At 42.2% G+C, this 25,661-nt stretch overlaps 1 protein-coding gene across 3 annotated transcripts in view; it reads right to left on the bottom strand.

Moving 5' to 3' along the window:
• The window catches only part of CTSO (cathepsin O), a 466,290-nt gene that overhangs the window by 259,090 nt on the left and 181,539 nt on the right, over positions 1–25,661 (bottom strand). For all 3 annotated transcript variants that reach the window (XM_044062445.1, XM_044062444.1, XM_044062446.1), the window contains one exon: positions 1,146–1,313. In XM_044062445.1, coding sequence (XP_043918380.1) covers positions 1,146–1,313 — 168 coding nt within the window. The remainder of the gene's footprint in view (positions 1–1,145; positions 1,314–25,661) is intronic.

Here is a 25,661-nt window from a genome sequence, read left to right as displayed (position 1 = left end):
ATATTTTATATACGCAAGATTAATGCACATTGTTGTTGGTGTTTGCCAAGTGATGCAGTCATACAACAATTTATGTAAATCATAAGATTTTATAAAGCATAAAAATACAAATGGCGATTATTTTATATTTTATATACACAAAATTAATGTTCATTGTTGTTGGTGTTTGCCAAGTGATGCAGTCATACAATTCATGTAAATCATAATGTTTTATAAAGCATAAAAATACAAACCGTGATTATTTTTTTTTTTTAGCATATCTGCATTTTATCCCCCCAATAGAAGCAAGAGAGTGTGGTCTAAATCACTTTTGGATAATGAACACCGTAAGATTCAACTAGAAGTCTGGAACGGAAAAATGGGAACACTAGTCTGAGGATGTAAAGTACTACTGAACTGCAAGGAAAAATATACAAGATACTTAAAGGAACTTCAGGATTTGGGGGAAGGGTGACAGTGGAAACCAAAATAAGTAAATTAAATACAAAACAAATAAAATAAATAAAAAATACTACAAACTAGCCTACTAGAAATAATAATTCTTACCAAAAGTAGAAGTAGACAACACATTTTGCAAGCCTGCTAAGCATCTTACGTTAACTACAACAAATACTACACTAGTACACACACCTCTGTTACAGCCTTATAGCAATAAAAGCCACTTTAAAATGACAGCTACAGAGGAGAACTACCAACATAAGATACAAAGTGACAAACTGCTGTCATTTGGCAGACAATAAGGGACAGATAGGACACTCAAACTGCACGTAGCTTATAAAATTCACACAAAACAGTAAATTGATCAGAAAATTATATTCCACAGCATAATTAAAAAGGGACAAAGTGTATGAAAGGGGAACAGTAATACACTACAGCTGGAAAGACTGGTAACTGGAACACAAGGTATAATTTTTTTTTCCTAAACAAAGGATTAAGCTCACACAAGTTTTCAAGGGAAAAAAACATGGGAAAGCAATTTGAACTACAGTAAGAATATACAAAACTGTTCACATGCTAAGTATACATAGACTGTGCATTTATTCAAGTATTTAAAACAGCTATGAAGTACAGATTCACATGAGAATGCAGCAATGTGCTTCTGTTAAGGACTTCTAGGAAGTAAGGTGTGAAATAGCAAACAGTACCTCATTTAGCCAGCTCAACGCACTGACAGTAGAACCACCATTACAGCCATAATCTCTAGGGGAACAGTCGATGACCTGCTGCACACTGAGTTCCAGAAGAGGATGCCCTTTAAGTGCATACACGGTTTCAATTCCTCCAACTATACTGAATGCCCAACAGCCACCACACTGTCAAAGAAACAGAACATGTATCAATATTGTACTATCTGATACAGATAATATTCAAGGAAACATGTATACCATATTATACAAGTTGACACAGGCTTTATGTTACTCAGACCTTTGAGGGTGGGAGTCTGTGTGTAAAAGTAAAGGGCGGTTAGATAAATCACTATTAAACAATCATTGTTATGGCTGGTTGGAAGCAGTACATATGTGCCTTAAAGAAACAAGCTGAAATACATCAATGTTTATATCGACAAACACAAACACCTAGTAATACGAATAGTACTCATGTATTTACATATACATACATATATATATATTATATATATATATATATATATATATATATATATATATATATATATATATATATATATATATATATATATACATATATATACATATACACACATACATACAGATCCCTGATAAACATAGCCAAGAAATGTCAGTCTACACTGACACATTCAGAAACAAGGAATTAAAGGAATTAATGAAGCAAAATTATGTTTTGCCACTGAAGGACTGGATAAAGAAATAAAGCAATAAAGTGTAAACAATTGGTCAGCTAATACAATTACAATCTAATTTAGATGCAAAGAAAATAAGTGCCATAAAATCTAATTATGACTACAAGAAAAAATATTTATTTAAACTTGTGCTACAGACAGCACTCACATTAGTGATCCATGTCATTCCTTCCTGTAGAGTTGCTCTTTCCACTGTGATTTGTGTAAGGTATTTGTGGGTACTTTGCAAATACCAAGATATGTGAAAACCTGCCTTTGTCTGTGTCAGCATATGGACAGCTCTTGCACCTCTGCTGAAATGCATAACTATGTTTATTTTTTCCTTCACATTCTCTGCAATCATGCATCAAAAATGCATGCCAGAAGTGGTTACCACTTAGGTGTGGCAGTAAAAGCAAAGGGGACTTACACAACCACTGTTAATTATTGCAATGGCTGGTTGGGGCAGTACATACGCTGAAAGATATTACTGTGGCCATCACTTCATTCACATCTATCAAAATAAAAGATCAGAAGTGTACAACGAAGGTGACAGTCTTTGGAAAAATAATGGGAAATAAATAAAGTGTGTGAAAGAAAACAGCAATTACATAACCCTTTTAAGCAATCACTGGCGCAGTTCTTTAGAGAAGGAGAAGGGGCAGCATATGCATGTGAGTGTATTAAGTGGAAATATGCTGGTGGGGCCATTGCATCTTATTTTCTTCAAAATAAGGTATCAGAGATATGCACAGCTAGTGGCTGCATGGGTGTGCTATCGGGACCATCCATACAACTGGAATAGCCAAGTCATAGCTCCAGCTTGACCAGTGTAGTTTTTTGTTATTAAATCACCTATGCAGCTCTTAACTGTGCCCAATATTGGTAGGGTGAGAAACCATAGCCCCATGCAGAATATACAAAGCTGGTCAGCAAAGTGGTACATTACTAGTGGTTTGAAATGCATTCAGAACAGTCTTCATATGGATAATGCAGTGGGGGACATGACTGCCAAACAGAAATCCAAGGTGTCAAATAGCGAGACACATATGCTATTTCAAAATTCTCTGGCTGCACTAACTACTTTAATCCATGATGTACAAAACGATATGAAGATCCTGAAGGCAACCAGTGAGGAATCCAAGTCAGAAGTGGTAGCCATACATAAATTGGACCAGCAGCATAAGGAGATTTTTGAGCAGAAGGATCACTTGAATCGCCATCAACACCAAATGGATGATTTGGCTGAATTGTATGAGAAATTTGTGTTTAAGAACAGATGACCTCCAGAATTACTCAAATAAACTTAGAGTTACTGACTTGGTGGATGGCATGGAAGTTAATGACCAAATTGCTTTCATCAGTCTTGTGGTTGCTAATCTATTACAAACCAAGCCCCCCCAGTCATTGAGAGAACTGTTTTCAAACAAGGGGCCCAATTAACATGCCCCAACACTTCATCTTTGAGCAAACGGACTGGAAGAAATACTGAGAGCAGCTGGGGACCTGGGGCCTTATTGTAAACTGGGAGGCACAACAGTGCTCTTTGCCCCAAGTTACTGTTCACAAAAGGAAGACCTTCATTCCTGCCCTCAAATAATTCAAAGACAGGGGCTATCAGGTTCAACCTCACTTTCCAGCAGCTTTAGCAGTCATGACGAAGACCTCAAAATGACATTTAACTTCCTGCATGAGGCTGAAACCTCTCTAATATCTGTCAAGGCTCCAATACTTCAGAGTCGATGCAGTGTGTCATATTGGAAGTGGACACCAAAAGAAAACTATTACAATCCCCTGAAGTGGCAAGGTAATCTCCAGGCAAAAAAGAAAGCCAGAGGTCCTGCTTTGTATGGAAATGTTAGCCAAAGTCCCCCTCCCCACAATACTAGATCCCCCTACACTACTTCAACAAAATAGATTCCCACAGTTAGTGGAATTTTTGGAAGGACAGTAGGATTTAAAGATAGTGATGGCTGGTCCAGAATTCTCCAATAGAAGAGCACTTGAAGGAAATAAGGCTGCAGACTGTAGTTCGTTGAATTTATTAAGGATACTTGTTGCCTTAATAAATTCAACGAACTACAGTCTGCAGCCTTATTTCCTTCAAGTGCTCTTCTATTGGAGTTTGTGTGTTTTTTGGCACTTGGTTCATTTTCTTTTTACTCGGTCCAGAATACTCCCAGAGAGAGGCAATACTTTGACAACAAGCCCAGTGCAGAGCAGCTTTGGTACAAATGGCTGAGGTGGCCACTACCAGCAATGGGCAAACCTGAATTGGATCTTCAAGCCAGTGTGCTTATTTGTGTGTTACTCTGTGAGTATGCCATATTATGGGTTGTAGTTGGGGGAATGAACAGCAGTAGTATTGTGAATACATTAATGGTTCCTCGCTTGTGTGATAAGCTCACTATAGTGTAAGGAGGTGTTTTGTAATGACCCAGCAAGTACATGTGACCCTCTAGTTGCTACTTGCAGTAGTTAGCGCCAGTAGTTTATATGGAATTGTTTCATGATGTAATGATGCCTCATTCATTGGTTGGATAATCTGTGCAGTGTGGGGACTGTTCTGTTCCATTGTTAACTTTGCATTAGGGAGGCGATTCTGTTCATCAATGTACCCATGGTTTTGCAACCTTGCGCTTCCAAAGGATATAGGGTAATGCTCAGGATGACTGATAAACTTTCCCCTAAGGTCTGTCAACATTTTCTCGTTTGTATTCATGAACCAGTCCTTACATTCTGGATGGTAGATAAGTGAGCAGCTCTAGAATACTACCATGGATGTGCTGATACTGTACTACTGAGTGGTATGTTTTGACATTTCCTTTGGCTAGACTGATGTTATGGCTCCCGCGGTAGTGGTACTGTGGTAGCGTTGTCGCCTCACAGCAAGTTGTTGTCCCGTTCGATTCTCAGCCAGAGCGTCTTCTGTGTGGAGGCATGCATGAACGAGTGTGCCTTCATTGAAGTTGTGCATCAGGGCTGGTAACTCGGCATGTAAAAATCCACTACCAAACATTAGCGGACCGGAGTTCCGCTGTGGCGACCCCTAACCAAGATAAGCCGAAAGACACAACAACAGACTGATGTTATGGCTCAACTGGTAGGGACTATTCTACTCAATATTCACCCTCTGCTTTCTTCAAGTGTGGGAAGATTGACTACAGCGATCATTTCTGACTAGTCAGGGTCTAAGTTGGCAATTATACAGAGGTGTGTGTATTTGCTCCCAGTGTTAACTGGCATGTAAGTTGAACTTTTGTCACATATTGCAGTGACTATTATTTTGTCTGTTATATATAACTTTTGTTTAATTCATTCACAAGGGAAATTGGACAGAATCAAAATAAATGGTTCACAAGGCAGCAAGCCTGGTACTTACTTAAAATCGGTAATGTGACTATATGTAGAGCTCTTTGGTGTGTTTACAACTTTTAGTCCCTTCTATTATCTAGCATGCTATGTGCTTCCAGGTGGGGCTCTAATGAAACCCTGTTGTCATGGAATGTTAAGGGCTTAAACTCTAGAGTTAAAGGTCAATATGTGTGGCTTAAACTGAAACAATGGTATTGCCAAGTGTTTTTTTTTTTTCCAAAAGACTAAGCTTTGTAAACTACAAGTATCCAGATGGATAAAACCGTTGAAGGGTACATAGCAGCATGTTGGGCTGAAGGTGCCCATCGGATGCTATTCTGGGTCAGTGAAATCCTGGATTAGTCAAAGTGGATATTGCTGTTGATAAAGGAGATAAATGGGTCATAGCCAAAGTTAGAACTGTGGCTAAATGGCTAATTATAACCAATTTCCATGCCAGATTAAAGAAGATTCTCCTACTCATAACACTGTGTGAGGCATGGATTTGGGGGGTATTTCTCCCAATTACTTTAATGGGGACTTTTCAGTTTTGTGCTTTTCCCTTGGGACTTTCTAATGCCCCAAGGTTGTTCACCAAATGCCTCGCTCTTTTGATTGCTTTTTGCAGGATTCAGGGGATCCACATTTTTCCTTACTTGGACGACCTGCTGATTCAGGCATCCTCTCCAGAATTCCTTTTGTAAAATCATTTTATCATTTCTCTTCTTCAGAGCCTGGGGTTCACAAACTTCAAAAAGTCTTCCCTGACTCCTTCTCAGGATCTTTCTTGGCTGTAGGATTCAGATGGTGCCAATGCTGGGATCCCTGACTCCTCCAAAGGCCTTAACTCTCATTTCTTACTTTCAAACTCTTCTTCCCCTGGCCTCCATTACAGCCAGGGAGTTTGAGAGCTCTAGGTTTCATGGCACCATTCTGATACTCCTTATGGTCAAACTCCACATGAGGAAGTTCCAATGGTTTCTGAAGTTGGTATGGCTTCAACATGCACATCCTCTAGACTTTACAGTTCCTCTTCTCAGTCTTTTACTGTGGATTCAGCAGCTGTCTTTGAATCCAAGGTTTCCTTTTCATCGTCCTCTTCCCTCTCAGGATCTGTTCACAGACTCTTCAGATGTGGGATGGGGAGCAACGTTTGGCTCCCTGAAGGTTCAGGGAGTGTGGTCGCTTCATCAGCAGAGGGAGAACATTAACATCAAAGAGATGAGAGCGTTTATGCTGGCTCTTCAGGCCTTTCACCCTCTTTTCTCTCCGGGGCCTCTCAAGGTATTCACAGACAACACCACAGATATGTGGTACATCAACAAATGGGGCGGGGGAATCTTACCTTCTTTGCCAGCTTGCACTTCTGGTAGGGGATCTGGCTGTCAAGTATCAAGTGACTCTTCAGGCAGTTTACATTCCTTCAGATCAGAACATTGTGGCAGACACTCTGAGCAGGTCCTTCACTCAGTCCCACAAATGGATGGATCTGTTCTGGGACATTGTTCACCAGTGGGGTACTCCTCAAGTGGATCTCTTTGCCTCCCCTCTGAATAGACAATTTTCTTTGTTTTGTGCCAGAGTCCCAGGTCCCCTGGTGTAGAAGGTGGACACCATCTAATTTTTTTGGAAGAAAATGTTTCTTTATGCATTCCCTCCCTTACCTCTCATTCCAAGAATCCTGTTTAAGATTCAACTGGGTGTTCTTACAATCTTGTTGGTGCCTCCTTTTTGGCAGTGACAGCACTGGTTCCCTCTACTTCTACATCTAACCAAGGGCAATCATCACAAATTACCTCACAGGATGGATCTACTCACACAAGGCAAGGGATCTCTCATCCATCCCCATCTGTCCACACTACAACTGACGCTGTGGATGATAGGGTTTTGATTCCTCATAGACACCTTTTCTTTTCTGAGGATGTGCTGCAGGTCCTGTAGGAGGCCAGGAAACCTATTTAGAGGAAATCCTACTTAATCTAAATGGAAAAGTTTTCTATTTGGTGTTTTTCTCATGACCTGGACCCACTTACTGCGGATGTTCCTTTGGTTCCCTCTTATGTGTGTGAGTTGCTCAATGCTGGTTTGGCCTATTCTACTAAGGCCCACTTATCAGCTCTTTCTGTTTGTATGCCTTTAACTCCTCCTCTGGCTTCTAGATTTGAGCTTAAGCAATTTCTTAAAGGCTTCTTTAATATTAGACCTCTCAGGAAGTCTGTTTCTCCTCCCTGGGATCTTAATTTCATTTTCGACAAATTGACTTGGACTCCTTTTGAACCTGCTGTTTCAGCTTCCTTGCAACATTGTTCTGGGAAGACAGTTGTTTTCTTAGCTCTTACTTCTGCCAGACGGGTGTCTGAGTTGCAAGCCCTTATGGCATATCCACCTTTTTTGATATTCCATGACGAGAGGGTGTCCTTGAGTACTAATCCTTCTTTTATGCCCAAGGTGGTTAATGAGTTGTCACTTAATCGCTCTATTAATTTGCCTACTTCATCCCCCTCTCCACAAGCTGACAGTGAGAGGGTGCTGCATACATTACACATGCACAGACTGCTCAGATTTTATTTGGATAAAACTAAAGCTGTTAGAAAATCTGATCAGTTGTTTCCTTTCATCCTAGGTCTTTAGGATTGGCGGTTTCTAAGCAAATGATTTCTACTTGAAATTCAAAGGCTATTTCTTTTTGTTCATAGGTTGGTACCAGGCTATTGGCCCTAGGGCCTATACAAGCCTAGCCATAAAAATTCCCTGGCTATTTCTTCCCACAGTATTTACTTCCCTGGACCCCTGTCTAGCAGGGAAACTGACGTGATCCCCGGGGTGAATTTCTTATCTCTCATCCAATCATCAAGGTTCACAGGGAGGTAGGTACTAGGCTATCTGCCAGAGGGCATTTATAAGCCTAGCCAGAGTGTGTCGGCTTTCGCCACCCCATTGATTAATTAACTGATCCTCTGTCAAGCAGAGCCAATGAAGTGATCCCAGTTTTGTATTTTCTGTTACCCATCCACTCGTCAAGGTTTCTCTTGAGTGTTAGTGAGGGGCTCTGCCTGATGTAGTTTGCAATTTTCTTCCAAAGCATGGGGAGTCTCTGTGACAGGAATCTATCCCTCCAGCATGTTCTATTTATTGTTGTGGCGAGGTTTAGCTCACTAGAGTGCGTAGCTCGCAGTGACTTGGATTTCTTTAGGTGGAGCGTGTCCATCAATTCTGAGTTGGACATGGCTTTGTAAGTCAGGCAGAGATCACCTCTGAGTAAACAATATGCCACTGAGTACAGCCAGAGGTTTTTCAGTTGGGCTGCATGGGACATATGTTTGAGGCCAGTAATCCTCTTGGTGAGGTACTTTTGTGGTCTTTCCAGCTGTTGAAAGTGTCTTGTGAGGTACATCTGAAATGGGGCATTGTACTCTATGATGGGTCTAATGAGTGACGAGTAGAGGGGCACTATAACCTCTATTTCTAGATGCGAACCCTTTAGTAATTAGATGGGCCACATAGGATTTCCTAACTACTTTGGCAATATGATTGTCAAAGGGGAGATTACTATCTACCTGGGTCCCCAGATCTGTTATTACCTCTTCTGTATTAAGGGGGCTGCCACCCATGTGGTAATTCGTGGGTGTTTTGTTATTTCCAGACGGGATGAGTCTGCATTTTTTGGGCATTTAGCTTGAGGCCATTACTTTGACACCAGGTGTCCGTCTCAGTAAGGCCCTTTTGGAGGATGCCTGTGTCAGCCGGAGAGGCAATTATGGCTCCCAGTTTACAGTAATCAGTGAACTTGGTTAGCCACAGTCCTCCTGTGTTTGCCTGTACTACTGACAAGTACATGCCAAACAGTAGCGGTCTTAGGACTGAGCCTTGTGGGACACCACTTGTGACTGGTTTAGAGTCGGACCTGTAGCCCGCTATTCTTACCGTGTGAGTTCTGTCTAAGTTAGTTGGCAACCCATCTCATGACGTAGGGGTTTATGTTCAGGCTAGTGAGTTTTTCTGTAATACCCAAGTGGGAAATGGTGTCAAAAGCCTTGGCAAGGTCAAGGTAGGCTGTGTGAACCACCTTTCCCTCGTCTATGGCCTTGGTGACTGTCTCAAAGTCAACCAGGTTTAGTAGGTACGATCTGCCCTTAAAGCAGAACTGGGTCGGGTCAAGTGTTTGAAGGTTCCCAATGTCTTTGTTAATGAGGTCCATGATGATGCACTCCATAGCCTTGCAGACCAGGCTAGTCAGGCTTATGGGGCGATAGTTACCAGGGTCAGTTGTGGCTCCTCCTTTGTGGAGAGGAATAACCATTGCTATGCGCCATTCTATGGGTACATAGCCTGTGGAGAGGCTGAGGTTGAACAGCGTGTTTAGGTGGGGGGTTAGTTTGTTCGGTAGTTCATGCAAGACGCATGGGACACTACACTTTTCCAGTACTGTTGTGAGCCCTTTTGGAGGTGAGAGGGGGGTGAAGTTTCCACTGAATCTGCCAGAATGTTGGCAATATCAGTAGGTTCAGTATATTTTGTGCTATTTTGCACTAATTCAGTGCATATCTGCCAGTTGCCACTTAGATTCTTAACACAGCTAAAGAAGACTTTGTGGTTATCTTTTGAATCCTTGGCTATTTTTCTTTCGAAGTTAGCCTTGGATGATTTCATGAGGAACCTTAGTTTCTTACTGATACTGATCAGGGATGTCTTGCCTTCTTGAGATTTGCTTTTTTTCTTAACTAGTCTCCTCCTTCTATTGTATAGCCTGTTTTATGGCAGGGGTCCACCAAACTAGTTTCCTTCTCTTGAGGAGTGAGTCTTGGTTTTGTTAGGGATGGCACGATCCATGCATCCTTGTAGGTGCTCATAGAGTGCATTTGTAAAGGTTTCTGCATCTTGGGCAGCATTATGCTTTAGCGTGGGGGTTGTGAAACTTACCACCTCTGTCTTAAGTAAGGTGAAGTTTGCTTTAGAAAAGTTTTTTACCGTGGTTTAGGATTAGCTGTTTCTAAGCAAACTATTTCTACTTGGGATTTCAAAGGCTATTTCTACGTTCCTTTTGAAGACGGCCAAAGAGGTGCTCTGCTTGACATGTATGGGCAGTGTATTCCACAGTCTGGGGAGTCTCTGGGTCAGGAACCTAGCCCTCCAGCATGTTTTGCTCACTGTGATGACAAGGTTTAGATCCCTGGAGCATGCATCTCTGAGGGATAGGGATTTCTTTAAGTGTATCATGTCCAACAGCTCTGGGTTTGACATGGCCTTGTATGTTAAGCAGAGATCGCCTCTGAGTAGACTATATGCGACAGAGTATAGGTGGAGTTTTCATAGGTTCATAGATTAGTACTAGGCTAACTGTCCTTGCGAGCCATTTTAAGCCTAGCCACTTATCTATTGTGAGACTCAAACCCTGTACCTTGTGTTTGTAAGGCAAACACCTTAACCATTAGGCCATCCTCCCAACCCGAAGTCTGTTTCCTCCTCTACTTGTCTTGGGGTAATTGAGAGCCAAGTACTTTCTTGTTCATTCTCTCCTTATTAAATGTCTTCCATTCATGGATGAATTTCAGATGGAAACATTTAGCATGATTTGGGGGAAAGACCCTCACAGAAGCACAAGTAGATAATGCAAAGGCCGGAGATAATGCATTGGCCGAAGGTCAGAATGAAACCTTGTACCTTGTGCATGGAATGCAAACACCTTAACTGCTTCGCTATCTGTTTTTTTAGATGGTCAGCATAGGGCATCTGCTTTAGGCCTGTGATTCTTTTAGTGAGGTACTTCCGCTGCCTTTCCAGTTGTTGCAGATGTCTTGAGAGGTACATACCAAACAAGGCATTGTTTTCTATATTGGGCCTAATGAGGGATTAGTACAGTGGGACAATGACCTCCTTTTTTCTGGATGAAAAGCCCTTAGTGACGAGGTGTGCCACATAGAAGGATTTCCTGACTGCAGTGGAGATGTGGTTATCGAAGGTGAGACCACTGTCCACCTGTGTCCCTAGGTCTCATCACACTTTCGGTGTTTAGTGTACTGCCATCCATGTGGTAATTCACCGGTACATGTTTTTTCCCAAAAGGGGATAACTATACATTTCTTGGCATTGAGCTTGAGCCCACGGCTCTGGCACCAAGCATCTGTTTCTGTAAGGCCCTTTTGTAGAATATCCACATCATTTGGGGATTCAATAATGGCTCCCAGTTTGCAGTCATCTGTGAACTTTGTTAGCCAGAATCCCTTAATGTTGGCCCACACTTCAGAGAAGCAGATACCACATAAGAGCAGTCCCAGGACTGAACCCTGAGGTACTCCACTTGTCAATTTGTCTGGAGCTGGATTTGGAATCAGCTACTTTTACAACGTGGGTTCTGTCAGTAAGACAGTTGTCAACCCATCATGTGATGTAGGGATCAATGCCCAGCTCAGTAAGTTTATCCAAGATCCCAGAGTGGGGGATGGTGTCAAAGGCCTTGGCGAGGTCCAGATAGGCTGTGTGGACCATCTTACTCTCGTCCATGGCTCAGGAGACGAGATTCAAAGTCAATCAAGTTCAGGAGACAAGATCGGCCCTTTAAGAACCCAAACTGCGTGGGGTCCAGTGTTTGAAGGTTGCCAATGTCTTTGTAAGTTCCATGACAATACATTCCATGGCCTTGCAGATCAGGTTCGTCAGACTGATGGGGTGGTGGATCCACCCTTGTGGAGTGGGATAACTGTAGTTGTGCACCACTCAGTGGGCAAGAAGCCTGAAATGAGGCTATGATTAAACGTGACACTTAGGTGAGGTGCCAGTTCATTTTGTAGTTCATGTAGTACACAGCCTGGGATGTCGTCTGGTCCCATGGATGCTGTATTCTTAGTTTTGGAGAGTGCGTTTTTTACCTGTGTGGTCATTAGTACCGGAATTTGGCAATCTTTCGGTATTGAGATGGGCCCTTTAGGGGGTGAGGGTGGGGTGAAGTTTGCACTGAATCGATCTGCCAAGATATTGGCAATATCCTTGTGATCTGTATATATAATGCCATTCTGTTGTAGGTCAGAGCAGATCTGAGAATTGCCATTTAGATTCTTGACATAGCTATAGAATGCCTTGCGGTTGTTTTTGGAATCTTTGGCAATTTTATTTTCATAACTAGCTTTGGAGGATTTTATGAGGGATCTCAGCTTCTTACTGAGGCTGGTAAGGGAGTTTTTTGCATCCTGGGATTTTCCTCTTTTCTGCAACAGTTTCTTCCTTTTGTTATAAAGTTTGTTTATGGCAATGGACCACCAGATTGGCTTCCTTTTTTGGAGGAGAGTGTCTTGGTTCTACTGGGGATAGCATGATTCATGCACGAGTTGATGCGCTCGTACAGTGCCTTAGTGTAGGATACAGCAGTCGCACTTTCAGTTCCAGTCTGCATGGGTGTCATGAAGTTTGTCAGTTCTGACTTGAATAGCATGAAGTTGGCTTTGGAGAAGTTTTTTTAATGGAGGTTTCCTTACTGGGGGTGAGGGTGGGATGTAGATGTCAAGGGTGATTAGCTTATGGTCAGACCTGACCAACGAGGGGGTGAACACAGGTGTGCAGCATCGATTTCCCATGTTGGTAATGACCAGGTCTAGGATACTGGAGTCCCTGGTGGGACTAAGGATTAGTTGATTCAGGGCGTTGGAATTTATGAATTCCAAGAACCGTTGGGCAAAGGTGTTGGTACACGAGTAGTTTTCCCAGTTAATGGCAGGGTAGTTGAAATCACACAGTATTAGGGTGTTTGGTTGTATCTTAATATTTTCCAGTATGTTTAGAAAGGTGTAGTGAGAATCTTGGGGCATGGTGGGGGGATCTGTAGCAAGCTACAATTTGGATTGCAGTCTTACCTAGTGCTAGTTGCACCTAGAGAATTTCAGACGCATTGTGTTGGGCAACTAGCCTGGTGTTGTGAATATCCTCTGTGAATATGGACAATCCTCCACCTTTAGTGTTTCGGTCCTGGTTTGGTGGCCGAAAAGTGTGGTAAGAGTTGTAGCCTGGTACTGCAGGGGTACTCTGTGGAGCCTTGAACCAGGTCTCAGTTACTGCAAAGATATCGATGTTCTCCATTTTTAGGAGTGCCTCGAGAGAGTGCATTTTGAGGTTTAGACTTCTAGCATTGAGTAGCATTACCTTCAGATTTTGCATGCTTGTACCTGTTACAGTGGTGGTTTTGTCCTTTGAACTTTGCCTAACAAAAGCACTATAGGGGTGGCACGAGCCTTAGCCAGTAACCTGAATCCCAGGGGCGACAGGGGCAGACCGTCTCTAGCAAAGCATCATGGTCTGTCGATCATGTTGTCCCAGGCAGACAGATACTGGATCTCCTTTGAATGACACCAGTAGCTTAGCCAATTGCTGAAGTCAAATCATTTTGTCCTTATACTGTGGTATCATTCTGGGTGAAGGCAGGATGCTACTCAGGGCTAGGGTCATACTTGCCTGGGCCACATGGTCCGAGAGCTCTTCCATGTCTCTTTTCATGTAGTCCAGGGCGGCAAGTCTCAAGTCATTCACTCCAACATAGACAATGACAGAGTCATATCTGTACTTTATGTGGAGTGACTTGAGTGCATGCATTATGTTGCAGATCCTGGCACCCGACAGGCAGCTGACTAATTTTCTCCTTGCTCAGCCTGGTGAGTGGGACGTCAGTGTGCCTGACTATAGAGTCACCTATGACTAAAGTGTTGGGTACATTGTCTTGCCTTAGGGGCTGTTGTTGTGAGCTATGTGACACTTTGGTTGTGACTCGTGTTTGCTTGTGTTTCAGCTTCGGAGGTCCTTGTTGCTTGGTCAGGTTACTGTTAATGGCCTCCACATATGTGGGTTTAGTGTTGCTATGTGTGGGTGTTGGTGGTGTGGGTTTAGAAGGGCTGTATGTAGCTTGAGGTTTAGAGCGGGTGTTAACCTTCTCCTCTTGACTGTCTAGCACAATCTTGGGTGGAAAAAGCTTTGCTTCCAGTTTGGCTATGCAAGTGCATCTCTCACAGGTTATAGTGTTGGGTGATAGGAGGAGAGGGTTGTCTGTGTACATGAGGCAATTGCTGCACTGTCCCAGTATGCCCAGATTCACCAGGTGGACAGAAGAAATCACCAGAAGCTGACCCTTGGACATGCCTGGTTTGATGCTTTTTTTTGTAAAGTACAAGAGCTGTTTTCCCTTACCATAGTAAGGTACTTTGCAATTATAGGCTGTTCAGTGCCTATGATTACATTTCTCTTTATTAACAAGGAGAGTTGAGTGTTTGTATCAGCTTAAGACTTCCTAGTGTTTCCAGCAGGTTTTAAAGCAAGTGCTAGTCACAGGGATGTTTACAGGTAAGAAGAAAAAAATGGTTTATTCTAAATACTGCAGTGTGCACTAGAGGAGTTAGATGTGAAAGTAGGTAACTTACGTTTTACCTGTCTAAAAGTTAGGTTTTACTGGAGAGTCACTATTTTTAAAACTGCAAGATAAACTGAAAGGGGGTGGTCACTTTTGTATTCTGGTACTATGGAATACAGTAGGATGGCTAATAAATTTAAATAGCTAAAGGGGAGTGATTTCACAAAATGTGTGCTTGCTCACGCAAGCCAGTAAAAACGGAGAGGAAATGAGATATATGGTCAAATTAACATAAGGGGAAGGCAACTAGAAAGACAGTGGCGTTCAAGAACACTACAGTAACCAAGTGGGAGGGTGGGGGAAAGCTGCCTGACTCACAAGAGACAGAGCTGTGGTCTCTTTTCAAGTTTTAATATGCAATTAAAAGCAGAATACAAGTAAAACACAAGGCAAATAAAACACAATCACTTTTCATGGGGACAGCCTTCCTCCTTCTATAAAGACTCATCCTACTAGAGTTGTTTCTTCTTCTGATGCTTTTTTTCAAGGGCTCAGACACTAACTGTATTCTTGAAGTAGCTACCCGACTTCTGTGCATACCTTTACCAAACACTATAAAGTTGGATGGTATCTCCACAGCTGCAGCTGGTTTTGCTAATGACATTTTAATGGCTTCTTGGAGAGCTCTACTGCTTCTTCCTCCTCCCAAGTTTCTTCTTGAGCTTTGTCACTCTCCTATAAAGTTATGATTACTGCAGCTGTGAATGTAAGGACATAGTACAGTTCTGTAAAATCTCACCATAACTGCAGATGCCCTTGTCTTTACCACTGCAGTACTCACTCCCTCCCTCCACCCCCCCTAGTATTTTTTTTCCTTCCTGGATGTGCAGGTTCTCTTTGGTTTTCCATGGACTGCTGTTCCTATTGGGTCAATAAGTTAAGGATGGTACGCCTGAATGTCACCTTTATGCCCTTCGCGAGAAGTGGTTAGGTGACATTCAGTGTACCTTAAAACAATGGTAGGCTTTGGTAAACTGACCAGACAACATGCTTTCACCATAAGTTATGAATACTGCAGTGGTGAAGACAAGGACATCTACCATTATGGTAAGATTTTACACAACTGTACTTTCTCCTGGAAAATTATTTTAGAGGCTCAGATTCCGGGGTATGAAGCAGCTAAACAAATTACATCAAATTCAGCAATAAACTGCATTTAAATCCATGACAGCAGAGCTGCAGTCTTGGATTCATTTTCTAATAAAGATTCCAAGGATATTTCCTGGAAATTTTCACCAAGAACAACCACAGTAGTCTGAAACACTATCTCTTAGACCCATGCACGACGGTCTTTTTACTGTCACAGTATGACACACTGCACTGAAATACTACCCCTTAGACGCACGATCAATTGTTTTACTTTCATAGTATGACCTGCTGCACTTTATATAATCATCTTTACTGAGTTGTTACTACACAAAGTTAAAAAAATGTACACACATTTTCCTAGACGAAAAGGAGGTTTTTTTTTTTTTTTTGGGTGGGGTTAGGTTCACCACTGAAAAAAGCAGATATTTAAAAAAAAAAAATCACATTTTATTTTATGAAGCCTAAAAGAAAACAAACCGCTCTCTTGTTTACTTTATAATGGACAGAAATAGTACCTTAGCTTCACTTCACTCTCTGATCCACCTTAGGAATACCTGCTAACCCTACCCCTAATGTGCATCTTAACATAAAGAGACCCTTTCCATAACATAACCACTACACAGAACAGCATGGACATTCACTGCATGCACACACACTAAATCAATTCCCCAACCACTCCCAATCTCACAGAGCCTTACTATGTTCCTCTTACCTAACCCATAGAGACTTGCAAGCACATACTAACACTTACTGCAGATCCCACTTATCTGTTTTGATGTAACAAACATCAGACAAAAGACATTCAACCGAACAACCCTGCACTTCCGGTTGTTGACAAAAGCAATGGCCGACCAAACACACAGCACTTGCAGCAGCATATCAGGAGTGAGGCTCAAGTATTTTATCTTTCAGCATCTAAAATGTAGCTGGAACCTGATGTCAAATGGTAATGCTGTGTACTGAAACAGACTGCCAGGGGTTACAAAAGAGGTTTTATTTTCTTTGGCAGAATGGTTAAGTCATATTTGCCTATATCCCCTCACCAGGTCTAGTGCTGCCATGTATTAGGCTTTTCCAAGTTCCTATATCAAATCATCAGTTCTGGACATACTTCGATATGGTTTTTAGTTTCCTAACGTTGTTACAGAATCCACTGTTTCTACCAAATTTAAAAACTAGCACTACTGGGTGACTCCATTTACTTAGTAAGACTTTTAGCACTCCTAGCTTGAGCATCTTTTAAATTTCTTCCTACTAACTTTTTGTGATTCTGGGACTCTGTAAAGGCTCCGTCTAGCCTTCATTTCAGTAATTGTTTTATCTTATGAATTTTCACTCTAGTTTTCTCAGCCATGTCTAAAAAAATACTTTATTTCTTAAATAAAATCTCCTACTTACCACTTTTGCACTTAAGATCCTTTGAAACTAACTTGAGGCACAAATTATTTAGCCCCTCCTAAATGAATTTCAGCTTCCAAGCGCACTGTGGAATTTCCTACATCTTTCCATGGCTTCAGTAATTAATGTGAGACTGTTTCATCTTTCCTTGTTATCTAACCTAAGAGTTCGCCATACTAATTACTTCAATCACCTCAAGTGGCCCTCACCACTACACAAAACATGTTGTTTTCCACAGAGGGCAGGAATGCTAACATCTAAACTCCTTGGTTAAATTTCTCCAAGTCAGACATCTTATTCTAAACTTGCTGCTGTATCTCCTGGGCTTTCTATACATGCTATTTAGCTATGCTCCTGAACAGCTTTAATTTATCCTGCAAATTATGGTAGTGTTTTAGCACACACACTGAAAATGGTGTACTCTCCTCCTCCCAAGTTTTCTTAACAATGTCAAGCAATATGTGCAATCAGCTCCCTATATATCCATATATGTTTTCAATGCCTTCCTGACTGATGGGATGGCAGGACTTTTGTGCAGTCTGCTCAGTCCAGTTCTCTGTGGTGGCAGGATTCTCAAAACATGACCAGGCTGGATTCCAGGTCACCCTACTTGGGTATTTTTTTTTCACAGCAGGCATATTCTTGGAGTTAGCAGCTACACTAAGCAGAACAACCAATGGCTTCTACAGATGTACAAACTTCTGGAAAGCCTCTGACTTACGCTCAACCAGCATTTTCAGTCAGTGTTTTAGTTAAAAATTGCCATGTTTCAAAGTTCTTGGTTTAAAACACGGAACATGTGGGGGTAGGGGTGGCATTCATATTATTCAGATTCTACATCAAGTTGCACTGAAATTCCTAAGGCTGAATATAGTCTTGTGTTCAACTGGTAGTTGTACAGCTCAATGCCAGAGATTGGCAAGTCTCAAAAGGGGAACTGACGTATGGCCCTTTATACACAACAATGAAATGTTTGGTTTCATAAGCCTTTCATTATTACAGTCTGACATTTTAATTTCCACTTTGTTTCAACTGGTAGGACAAATAACTTGAACATCAACATTTATGGTAGGTACAAAAACTGTAAAATCCAGCCCTAGATTTAGAGTAAAGTAAAAACCCAATCCACTTAGAAATAGTTTGTTTAGAAACAGGTTTGCCCTGAGAAACCCAAAGCAAAAAGAAACAAACAACTGCTGAGACTGCTGAACCTTTTTTTAGTTTGCTTCAAATATGTCTCGCAACTGTCTGTGTATATCCAAAGTGTGCAAAATTTTCCCTTTTTTTTGGGGGTTTGCAAAAGTAGGCAATGAATAGTTTAGGGCATGTAATTCAGAAACCCTTCTCCAGGAGAGGTAACAACAAAAAAAAGCAGTCCATGATAAATATTTTTCAACTCTCTGCCTGCAGGCTCAAAAAAAAAGGTTGTAGTGAGTTTTCTCAACACAAAATTGAGATCCGACCCTCCAGGGTTTAAAACAGAATATGCCAGGGCTGTCAGATGTAGAGAGAGTTTGACTGTAAACAGCAGTCTCCCACAAAATCATTGCTTGTCTACATAGAGGAATAAGAATTCCCCCCTTGCTTGTTGATGTACCACATGACAGTTGTTGTGTCTGTTTGAGCAACACCTGCCCTGGAAGAAGTAAAATCCTTGAAGCTATCAGCAAATTGACTGCTGCTAACATCTCTCCTTCTGTAGATGATATAGTCTGTGTTGCCACTGGGTATCCAATACGTCATCCATTTTCCATTTTGAGCTCCCCATTCTTTGTCTGAGGCATCTGTCTAAAATTCCAGATATGTGTTGAGGATAGATAAATCCAAAATTGGTCTCCACGCGTTTCTTCTTTTTGTAGAAACAGGAGAAAGAATAAAATCCATCCCAGGCCTGGAGGGAAAATTGTTCAGCCTCTAGTCTTTGCTGAGGGAGGACGTCATCATGCCTTTGAAAGGAGGCAAGGTATGGAAATAAACTTGTAACCCTGGTGTAATATATATCCAATAATTTGTCTCTTGGGTAACAACATCAATTTTTCCTTGAAAGAGTGCTAACCTTCTCCAAAGGTGCCAGGCGAGAAGGAAGGATCTGGAAAAAAAAAAAAAATTGGGCCTGGCCTGTTTTCTGAAGACTGGCCCCTCTGCCCTCCCCAAGATTGTGCAGAACTCCAGGTGAACTCCCTGAAAAAGAACTCTAAAGAGCTCTGGCTCTGTACCCTAGATCCACTAGACTGGGAATCCCCCTTAGCAGGCCAATTCCTACTAAACTGGAGGCTGAACCACTGAAAATCTTTAACAGCCTGCCTAGACTTAGCCTTGTCTTCCATTTCTTCCAAGACTGACTCACACAGGTGACAAACAACACATCAGACTGCAAAGGAGCATCCCAAAATCCTTGTCTTAACATGGTCAGACAAATTGATCCCCCAGCAAGGCGGCGTGCTGCGAAACTGAGCCAGTGCAGCCACCCCAGACGAGGCCTGTGTGTACAGCATCAACCACACACTGTAATTATTGCTTACCCTGTCACAGAGCACCAAATCACTTCCAGAGCATCCACCTTAGACTTCAATTGAGAAAGAAGAAAGTTTTGATATTTCAACATATGAAACTGGCAATTCAAAGCTCATATAGCTAAGGTAAGATGAATATGACCCTTTTTTCCCCATCTCCAAAAGCTCTGGCTTTATTATCTAGAGGAACCGATTTTTTACGGGAGGGCCTGACACCCCTTAGGTCCCTGACTAATAGTTTCCTAGGGTCTCTAGACCCGAGAATCTATTTATGTTTTATGGCCTCAGGCACCCTGTAATACTCGGGGCAACCCAAGCAGGCAGGAGAATCAAAGCCTTTTCCTAGATCAGAGAAGTCCTGACCTTTCCACTTAAAAATGTTCTCTCATAGAATGAAGTCTCTAAACCAAAATATTCCCAAACGGGCACTTTAGCCAACTTGATAGGTCTGAAACCTTAACACTGAGCTATACAGTAACAGATCTGAATACATCTTGATACAAATATCATTGCATCATCATAACATAGGTACCAGATGGGGTTCATAAGTCTTTCCATAGTCTAATGTTTTGCAGTTACATTTCAAAACTGTGAGTTTGTGGGGGTGGATTATATGTCTCCTGCTCAAACTAGGCTATGCAGCAAAAATCTGATGTAGAACTGTCCTAGCACTAGAAATACCATTTACATTTCTCCTGACAAAGACAGGTTTTGACTCTGAAATTATGACTGCTCCCACTGCCAAATATAGCCTTATATGTAGTAGCCTATAAAGAATGAAGTACATTCCAAGAAGATAAAGCTGTACAGCTGTCTTTCTATATGGAATCACTAATTACATAGTATACTCTGTAGCTAATGGTTATGAAAACCTATTCACAGCAGCTTGCTAGAATATAAAACTGTCTAAAAATGTTGTCCTTCATTGTAGAGTATTTAGCCAGGCCTCAACGGCCTGCATGACACCATACAGGCAATAACCTCAGCAACACTCTAGACTTACAAAATCTACCACTTCACACAGTACAAGGAGTACAACATTTACAGATGTTGAGCTTGTCAGATAGGCATCTACTCAACCGCTGTTGTAAGACATACAGATGTATACTGTACATCCGACTAAGGAAAGAGTGACTGTTAGTAGTCTGGGGCTAGGATCCAACAGATCACACATGCACTCAAGCCCTTCAACAAGTACAGGTATGACTTTGATATAGTACCTGTGGGTGTAAATGACCTGAGATGTACCTCCTTGGAATATATGAAAAGTGACACAATGGCATTTTTGGATTATATGGCCCAGATAGGTATGAGCCTAGCATCGACAGCAACCTTTTCCAAGAATAATAAGCCGCAATATGAGCAAAAAATAATTGACTTAATAAATGGCTTAGTTTTTGGTGCTATTTTAAGGGGGTCAATAATTGTCAGCCTGGAAGGACATGATCAACAGAATGCACTATTCATCAGGGATGACCTGTACCTGTCCACTCTAGGTTTCTGAATACTGGTAAAGACATTTTCCTCCTCACAGTGCCTTTTTTAGGTAATACCAACCAGATAAACCTACCAACATAATGAAACAAGAAAAGACTACATGAAGGTATTATCATCAATGTCAGGAGCCTAAACAAGAAACTCCACTCTCTACAAGCCACCCACACCCTGAAGAATGGAGATGTTTGTGCAATGTCTGAGTCATGGTGGGTTAACATGGAGAAGAGTATTCCAGATGTGCAGGGTTATAATGCCTTTCACACTGTTAAGACTAACCACAGTGTGTGAGGGGGGAAAAAGGGGAGGTGTCTCCATCTTAATTTAACAGAGGCTCACATCAAGGCTTGTATAGCAGCATGACACACAGGAGTTTCTGCATGTCCAAATCAACATCAGAAAAGCTAATTACTATACATTAGGTAACTACAGAAAGAACAGTTTTGTACCTACCATAAATGTAGATGTCCGATAGGTATGCAACTGCAATCCTGACATATGGGTTGTCCTGCCTCAGGCAGCCCTTCGGTCGGCCGGATTCCAAAGTCTGGGTCCGGCGTCGGCTGATGTCGCCCTTTCCCCGACGTCAGAGCGCCTGGGGTATAAAAACGTCAGCCAACGCCATCTTCTTCAGTGTTTCTTGCCCAGATGCCAGGTGCCTTCTAAGGAAGGCTAAATTTTGAAAAATAGAGAAAAATTCCGGACAAGTACAACAGCATAAAAACAAATACACCATAAAAGATTACCCCAAGTAGCTAAAATGAGGGGTAGACACCCAAAAGTATACCACAGAGGGGTAGGTGGGAGGGAAAACCTGACTGCAGTTGCATACCTATCGGACATCTACATTTATGGTAGGTACAAAACTGTACTATGTCCTTCAAGGATGCAACTGCAGTCCTGACATATGGGTTGAATACTATAGCCAACCTGGGGGTGATAGGCACCAAGACAAAGATGGTGTAGCTAAAATGCCCTGCAGGACTGCAGAGGCAAACCCTGCTCTGGACCTGGAGTATAAAGGCAGGTTGTAATGTTTGGAAAATGTATGCCTGGAGCTCCATGTAGCAGCTTCTAAAATGTCCTTTGTTGCCACTCCTCTTAAAAAGGCTGTGGAGGTGGCTGTAGCTCTGGTGGAATGTGGCCTGATGTCAGCTGGCACAGTTTTTCCATGAAAAGAGTAGCAGAATTGAATGCAATTTCCAATCCATTTAGAAATTGTCTGTTTGGAAATTGCTTTTCCCTGCAATCCAGCAGCGAAAGATACAAAAAGCTGGTCAGATTTTCTGACAGACTTTGTTCTGTCCAAGTAGTAGCGCAACTGTCTGTGCATGTCCAAGGTGTGCAGAAGTCTCTCGCCTTTATTTTGAGGATTGGGAAAGAAGGTAGGCAGGTGAATAGCTTGATTCAGGGACACCCTGGATACCACCTTTGGCATGAATGACGGATTGGTTCTCAAAGAAACTCTGTCCTGGTGAAAAATGAGAAATGGTTGTATTGCCATAAGGGCCTGTAGCTCAGAGACTCTTCTTGCTGAGGTTACTGCCAGAAGGAAGGCTGTCTTCCAAGACAGAAATTGCAACTCTGAAGATGCTGCTGGTTCAAAGGGAGGAAGAGTTAATTTTTCCAGCATGAAGTGGAGGTCCCATGCAGGCACTGGTGGTTTCCTTGGAGGGTTGATGTTCTTTATACCTCTTAGAAACTGTCTTAGCAATGGGTGAGAAAATACAGGCGGATCAGTGTTATATTTGGCAGATATTGCTGAAGCATATTTTTTATGGAAGAATATGAAAGGCCATTGTGGAGCATTTCAGCCAAGTATTCCAGGATCTGTGGAATGCTCATCACTGATGGGTCTTGACCCTTTTTGCTGTTTCAGATAAGAAATCTCTTCCATTTTGCTGAGTATGTTTTTGGAAGGTCTGCGCGCCTCCAGGATGATATCTTTTACCCTTTTGGAAAGTGTATCCTGAGTAATAGTCATGGAATCTTCCAAGCTGTCAGCTTCAATGTTTTCAAGCTGGGGTGTAGTGTCCTGTAATTGTGCTGTGTCAGAAGAAGTGGCCATTGAGGAAGGAGCCACGGATTGGTGTGTCAAGCTCCGTAGCAGTGGGTACCAGTGTTGTCTTGGCCAGTCTGGAGCTATCAGTATGACTTTCGGTTGCTCTGTCTTGATCTTTAGTAACACCTTGGTCATCAAAGGAAGAGGTGGGAAGGCATAGTGTTAGAGAATTCCAACTGAAGGAGAGAGCGTCCACCTTCCATGCTTGAGGATGGTATGTCTTTGCGCAAAACTTTTTCAGATGGTGATTGAAGTGGGAGGCAAAAAGATCTATATCTGGCCTTCCCCATGCTTGAGCTATTTGTAAGAAAATGTCTGGATGCAACATCCATTCGTGTGGATCCATGATGTTTCTGCTTAGGCTGTCCGCCAGAACATTGTCCTTCCCTGGTACAAACTGGGATTGTAGCTCTATTTTCAATTGTAGGGAAATATCCCAGAGATTCATTGCCAGTCTGCAAAGAGGGTAGGAATGGGTACCTCCTTGCTTGTTTATGTACCACATAACTGTGGTATTGTCTGTCTTTATTAGTAGATGGCTCTGATGCATGAACTTTTCGAAGGCCTTGATTGCATGTACCACTGCCAGCATTTCTTTTTGGTTGATATGCAGGTGCTTTTCTTTTTGTGTCCATTGTCCTTGAATGCATCTGCCCTCCATGTGCGCCCCCCATCCATGGTCTGAGGCGTCTGTTGTTATGGTTTGACTTGTATGAGGTTTGCTGAAAGGCAGACCTTTGTTTTTCTGGCTTGCTTGAGCCCACCACAGAAATTCCTTTTGAAGGCAGGGAATGAGTGGGATCAATGTTTCCAGGCTGTGGCTGTGCTGAGACCATAGACTTTTTAGGTACCATTGTAGTTTCCTCATATGCAGCCTTGCATGTGGAATCAGAAGAATGCAAGATGCCATGAAACCCAGGGCCTGCAGGATTTTCCTTGCAGTCATCTGGGTGTGTGTTGCCAATCTTCTGAAGTATTCTGGTAATTGTTTTTGTTTTTCTTTTGTCAGAAACGCCATCTGGGTGTTTGTGTCCAGTGTGGCACCCAGGAAAGGTATTTGTTGGGATGGTACGAGACTTGATTTCTGAATACTGACTGTGTATCCCAAGGCCTGCAGTAGGTGAATGACATAGTCCAAGTTTTTTAACAAGGCATGTTGGCTGTCCGCTTGTATAAGGCAGTCATCCAGATAAGGGTATATTTGTATCCCCTGAAGTCTGCAATGTGCAATTACTGATGCCAGGCATTTCGTGAACACTCTGGGCGCAGTAGATAAGCCAAAGGGCAATGCTGAGAATTGATAATGCTCTGAGCCTGCAAGAAATCTGAGGTATCTTCTGCAACTTTGTCTGATTGGGACATGCAGGTATGCCTCCTTGAGGTCCAGAGTTACCAGCCAAGACCCCTTGCCCAGCATGGGAAGGAGTTGCTGTAAAGTCAGCATTTTGAATTTTGGCACAATAAGGTAAGTATTCAGTGCGGACAAGTCCAGAATGGGTCTCCATTGGTTTTCTTTTCTTGGAACAAGGAACAGTCTTGAATAAAATCCTTGTCCTTGTTCTGCAGAAGGAACCTTTTCTATTGCTCTTATTTGAAGTAGGTTTGTTATTTGTTTGAGTGCCTCTGCCCTTTGATTTGGTGGCAGGTTTGGCCTGCCATGTCTTGTTGGCAGTGTATGAAAATGGAATCTGTATCCTTTGTCTATTATCTCCAGTATTCATTTGTCCTTTGTAATATTGTGCCAATTTTTTGAGAATAAAGATAACTTTCCGCCCAAAGGTGCTTCTAATTGAGCCCTGGATGGCGGAGTCAAAGTCAAGTCATTGAGATTGTCCTGGCGGAGCAGTGGAAGGTCCTGCCCCACCTCTCTGGTTCGGAGGCTGCCATTGACGCCCTCTGTAGGAGCCTCGATTTTGCACTCTACCTCTGCCACGTCCGTTTTTGCCTCTTTGAAATTTGTCTGCGTCAGGAAAGGACCAATGTTTAGAAGGCCAATTCCTGCTGAATCTTGGAGGCTGTACCTGGAGGAAATCTTTGACTGTTTGCACTGATTTTGCCTTTTCCTCTATTTTCTTTAAAACCTCTTGTGCAGTAGCACCAAATAGCTTATGTTTCTCTAGTGGTGCATCCAAAAGCTTAATTTTCACATGGTCTGGCAATGTTTGTTCCTTTAACCAAGCATGTCTGCGTATGACCGCACCTGTCATTGCTGCTCTACATGAAGCTTCTAATGCATCATATCCACACTGAAGGAAATGGCTGCTAACCTGCTTAGTATTATGAACCAATTCCTGTAACCCCTTTCTATCTAATGGTTCAGGGAAAGCCAGTTTCTTTTGCAAGTCATCCAACATGTATTCCTGATACTGAATCATATGGAATTGACAATTTAATGCTCGCATAGAAAGGGTGGAAGATGTATATACTTTCTTGCCCCACCTTTCTAAAGCCCTAGAATCTCTTTCTGAAGGGAGTGGGTTCTTAGTAGTGGAGGAAACCCCTTTAGGCCCCTGAGAAATAGTTTCAGGGTCAGCAGTATGGCCCTTG

The sequence above is a fragment of the Protopterus annectens genome, chromosome 2.part1 (genome assembly GCF_019279795.1).
Source record: "Protopterus annectens isolate FY-2018-M chromosome 2.part1, PAN1.0, whole genome shotgun sequence".
NCBI lineage: Eukaryota > Metazoa > Chordata > Ceratodontiformes > Protopteridae > Protopterus > Protopterus annectens.
The sequence above is the reverse complement of the archived record's forward strand: the minus strand, read 5'-3'. Positions and strand labels throughout refer to the sequence as shown.